The sequence below is a fragment of a genome (assembly GCF_019968985.1).
Source record: "MAG: Porospora cf. gigantea B chromosome Unknown PgB_NODE_2041_length_4231_cov_100.846, whole genome shotgun sequence".
NCBI classification, from domain to species: domain Eukaryota; phylum Apicomplexa; class Conoidasida; order Eugregarinorida; family Porosporidae; genus Porospora; species Porospora cf. gigantea B.
The window spans coordinates 1-4,231 of NW_027178786.1; the positions used below are offsets into that span (position 1 = coordinate 1).

At 55.0% G+C, this 4,231-nt stretch overlaps 3 protein-coding genes across 4 annotated transcripts; 1 reads left to right on the forward strand and 2 right to left on the reverse strand.

Annotated features, from left to right (window-relative positions):
- Window positions 1-384: 384 nt before the first annotated feature.
- KVP17_004515 (uncharacterized protein) lies at window positions 385-1,608 on the reverse strand (the record flags this gene model as incomplete). The annotated part of the gene is made up of 1 exon (XM_068522759.1): window positions 385-1,608. The coding sequence occupies one exon, from the start codon at window positions 1,606-1,608 to the stop codon at window positions 385-387; it is 1,224 nt and encodes a 407-aa protein (XP_068377120.1).
- A 20-nt stretch (window positions 1,609-1,628) lies between these two features.
- On the reverse strand, window positions 1,629-3,512 carry KVP17_004517 (uncharacterized protein; the record flags this gene model as incomplete). Its single annotated transcript, XM_068522762.1, has 1 exon — window positions 1,629-3,512. The coding sequence occupies one exon, from the start codon at window positions 3,510-3,512 to the stop codon at window positions 1,629-1,631; it is 1,884 nt and encodes a 627-aa protein (XP_068377123.1).
- A 130-nt stretch (window positions 3,513-3,642) lies between these two features.
- KVP17_004516 (uncharacterized protein) lies at window positions 3,643-4,231 on the forward strand (the record flags this gene model as incomplete). Of its 2 annotated transcripts, none has more annotated exons than XM_068522760.1 (1): window positions 3,643-4,231. In XM_068522760.1, a coding segment is annotated over one exon (589 nt), but the record flags the coding sequence as incomplete, so codon positions are not given. The 2 variants fall into 2 exon arrangements, with proteins under 2 accessions (XP_068377121.1, XP_068377122.1); XM_068522761.1 differs by having other exon boundaries at window positions 3,643-4,211.

The window sequence follows — 4,231 nt, forward strand, 5'->3', positions numbered from 1 at the left end:
TCTCCAGGCACTCTACGATTCCTCTCCGTACTGTCAGCCCGAACCTACTGAGTGTGCTGAGTTCGAAGGGACGGAACCGTGTTTGGAGAATAACGAAGTGATCATTCGGTATCACGGAGGACGTACTCGTGTGAACATTAAGGACTTAATTCCGGAGCTGGAGCACATAGTTGAAAGTGGGTACTAGCTGCGATTAATATGAAATTGTCGTTTCTTTAATGTCTTTAATGCAATTTAACTTTGAGAACTTACCAACGTCAATGCGACAGTCCTATTGATATGAAAGACCTGTTGGCGAAGTCCCCAATTCATCTGCTCACACTCCGTAAAACGTGATATGAAAGTCCTGATGGCGAAGTCCACCAATTCATCAACACTCTCTGCTCACGCTCCGTAAAACGTAAAGTCCATCTCTCCTTGCCCAAAGGAAGCCCCCATGCCGCTATACATCATGCCTTGCATGTCCATCGGATTAGCGTACCGAGCAGTGCTCTCGCCCTCCCCTGCAGGCGACCAGGAGAGCCCGTACACGCTGGTACTGATCGACCGCAGGCGAGCATCCTCTTCGGAGTGGGCGAAGAGCAGGTTTTCTATGTGCGAGAGGTAATCTGAAGCGATGGCGTCGATTTCCGCGTGATAGCTCTGCCTAATCGTCCTAAATGCTTCAAGCGAGGAGTAGTACTGCTTGGTCAAAGGGTCGAAGTACTTCGCAGGCGTGCCCATAATCGGACAGATGGGCTTGGGCTTAATCTGCGGCCGAGTCAACCCGACGAAGGCATCGGGGATGGAGCTTCTTGCTGAGTTTGCGAAGTCGACGAATATCGACAGATCACGCAGTTGGCGCTCACGCTCTGCCCACGTAGGCTCGTTTGCGGCCTTCAGACGTGCCTCCTCTTCTTCGATGAGGCGGTGTGAATCCCAGGAGATCATCATCTCGGCTCGCCCACTGTAGAGGTGTACAGCTTGTTTGGGCTGTGTCGCAACCACGGCTTTCCACATGGCTTCGCTCTCCCGTTGTCTGCACCTCTCCGCACAATCCCCAACTGAGCGCTCATATTCAGCCAGGTGGTCAGCCTGCGTCCAGTCCAGACTGGGTTTGCTGCTGCGCTTCTTCTTGCTGGTGAGTGGTGCGGGCCCTGGAGGTTTGGCGCGCTGAACTGCGTTCTTTTCCAGCATCTGCTTGATTTGTTTGGCACGGCGAACTCGGCTTAGGAGCGCCTCGCGTAGCTCCTTACCAGCGTCAGAGGATTGCCTTTTTGTAGCTAAAATTCCAGACAGAAGCCGTCTGCGGGTCTTCTCCTCCGCTCGCGGATCCATTCGTCTCCGCTTGCGCCGGGGCTCGTCCTCCTCGGTGTCCGCTTCTGACTCAGTGGGATCGTCGAGGAAGTCTGAGTCGAACTCGTCACCCTCGTTTTCGTTTTCCGAAGCCTGCCAGTCCTCGTCTTCGTTCTCGTCCTTCCACGTCGAATCACCCCAAAAAACCGCATCGTTCGCCTCATCCGTTTGGGACCCGAGCCAACGTCCACGCGTAGAGCGACTGGGATTTGGACCTCGAGGCTCAAACTCCTCCTCTGAGAGGTCTGAGGTATGGACTTCAGAGCCCGACATTTCGTTTATTTTCTAAAGAGTCACAATCGACGCACTTTGGCTGTCTGAGCCTCCCTTAGGGCTCGTTTGTGTTTCAAATAACCTTGTGGAATCACCGGCCGAGGCATCTCCTCCTCGTCGGAATCCGGCACGCTGTAGGAGTTCTTCACCGGAAACCACTTACCCTCTTGCGGTTCTTCCTCCTCCGTGATGACCACAGACCGCATACCCAGTTTATGATAAATTTCAGGCCGTTGACCGCACTGGCCTTCGGTTGAGCTCGACGTCTCACGTGTCATGGCGAGGTGATGAGTTCCCTCCTGCCTGAACGCTCGGCGCCTCGAGAGTGCCTGCAACCGAAGCGCGTTCCAATCCACTGGTGTCGACTCGAAGGCCGCTCGAGACTCGTGAAGAGACTCCTCGGAGGATTCAGGTGGAGCGTCAGATACATTGGAAGATAATGGCACATCGTCTGTTGGAACAGAGGGATACTCTACTTCTACATACTGCTCGGATGGACCGTCTACGATTCCAGAAAATTGTCGTGGAGCCTCTGCAGACGACTCTGCCGGCGTAACGAGCAGAGGGGACGGCCGTGAGATAGGGCTGGTCTCGTCGACCATGGATGTGGGAGCCTCTGGTGATGGCTCCTTCACGTCTATCTTGGATGCCGGTGCCTCCTGTGATGGCTCCTTCACGTCTACCTTGGACGTCGGTGCCTGTGGTGATGGCTCTTTCACGTCTACCTTGGATGTCGGTGCCTGTGGTGATGGCTCTTTCACGTCTACCTTGGATGTCGGTGCCTTCGGTGATGGCTCCTCCACGTCGGCCTTTTGCCGTCTACGGGCTTGGAGAGCGGTCCTTCGTTTTCGGTCCAAGTCGTCCCAGATATCACCAGCTGCCATCATCTCCACAGAGTGCTCGAAAAGAACCTTGGTCGGTTCCTGCAGGTGGCCATCGACGATTTCGTCAGTCTCAGTGGGCACGAGTTCTGTCCGATCTGGTCTCGTGGTGGGGGGGGCGCCCTCTTGCACTGACGGCGCCTGCTCGCCGCGTTGGCGACGCCTCCAGGCCCTTTGTATGCGTTTTGCGGCCACGACAGTTTTGAAGAGCTGAATAGCTTCTGATCGGCCGTCCTGAAATTGAAGCTCTCTTGACTTGAGGTTCTGCAAGTAGTCAGCAGGCCATGATTGCGGGATACTATAGAACGACGTCACATTCCATTCAAGTAGAGAGTGGGTCATGTTAGGGTGGGCGACCGAGGACAACCACATTGCCAGATGCCGTCGCACAGAAACGTCTCGTTCGAATCGAAAATGTGTAGGACCCCGGAAAGTCCCTGCGGAGCCATCGCACCATTGATGGCCTTCACCCAGAGGACGCACTGTCTGAGTGGTTCCCATCCGTCTCTCAATGGGAGTTGGCAGAGGCTTTGAAACGCCACGAGTCGTTCGAGGGTCAAGCAGGACGCACGGGAACGGAGATGAGATCTGTCCCGGAACGAAGGGGCCTTCATGGAAGAAACCTGTGAACTCGCCAACGCGAGCCTTTGGTGGCGAAAACGTCGTCTCCGCCTGCGTACCCGGGTGATTCGTATTTTCAGGGGCACCCCTGGTTGGAGGCAGCTCCTCCGGCTCCAACCCCATGGGGCTCTCAGCCAGCGCCTTCAACGCCAACGAGTGTAAGGCTTCCTCATTAAACTGAACACGCCGCTGTTCTCTTCTGGTGCGAGGTGCTGGTGGAGGTGCCGGTTGAGGTGTTGGTTGAGCTGCTGGCAGAGGTTGAGGCGTCGGTCGAACCGGCGATGGAGATGGCCGTCGCTTCCGCGCGGCCCGGAAGTCATGGCGACCGGCTGTATCCACACGGACTCGGGTTGGGACGGCCTTCTGTGAGAAGAGCCCCGAGAGGGCTGGGAGGTCAAACATATGCACACGCACACCACGACGATAGTCAAAATACTGTGCCGCTCGCATACGGACATCGACCTACATGAAGGCATTCCCTGTTAACCGTGTCTGTTCAATCGCATCACATAGAGGGTAAAAAAACGCCTAAATGTCCATGTCCGGAAAACGAGAGAGAGAGGGCACTCAATCCAAGAACTCCCGAAAGCGGCAGGCAACCTCGGGCTTCCGAGGCCTCATTCTTTCCGGTATGAAGAAGCAGTGCGCTTTTGAGATGATACATTTACTGGAGAAGTATTTGGCCTTCATCGAAGGGACTGAGCCCAAATCTTTGCCGGAGAAGTTGGAAGGGACTGAGAGCAAATCAGAATCTGAAGCCGGCAATTCGACTGCGATTCCTGTCGTTGTGGGTGATGCGTTGAAGAATATCGGCGATGAGGTGGATGTCAAGGAGGTAAAGCGGTTCACGCTTATGAAAGAGAAAATAGGACGAGGCATTTGGGGAGTTCGGTTCACTAACGCCTCAGACAGTCCTTCCGATATAATCTATGGGTTGTTGACGATGGTTAAGGAACAGGCCGCAGGGGTGAAGGTGCCAGGCAGACCTAAGTTCTACTCTAAATATCTAACGAAGATTACACCCATTGACGCCTCCTGCTCCCCCTACCCGAAAGATCTCGAGGCTCTGGCTACCGCAGTCATTGCCAAAGCGTTCCCGCAGTCTGCTGCAGCCGCCAAGC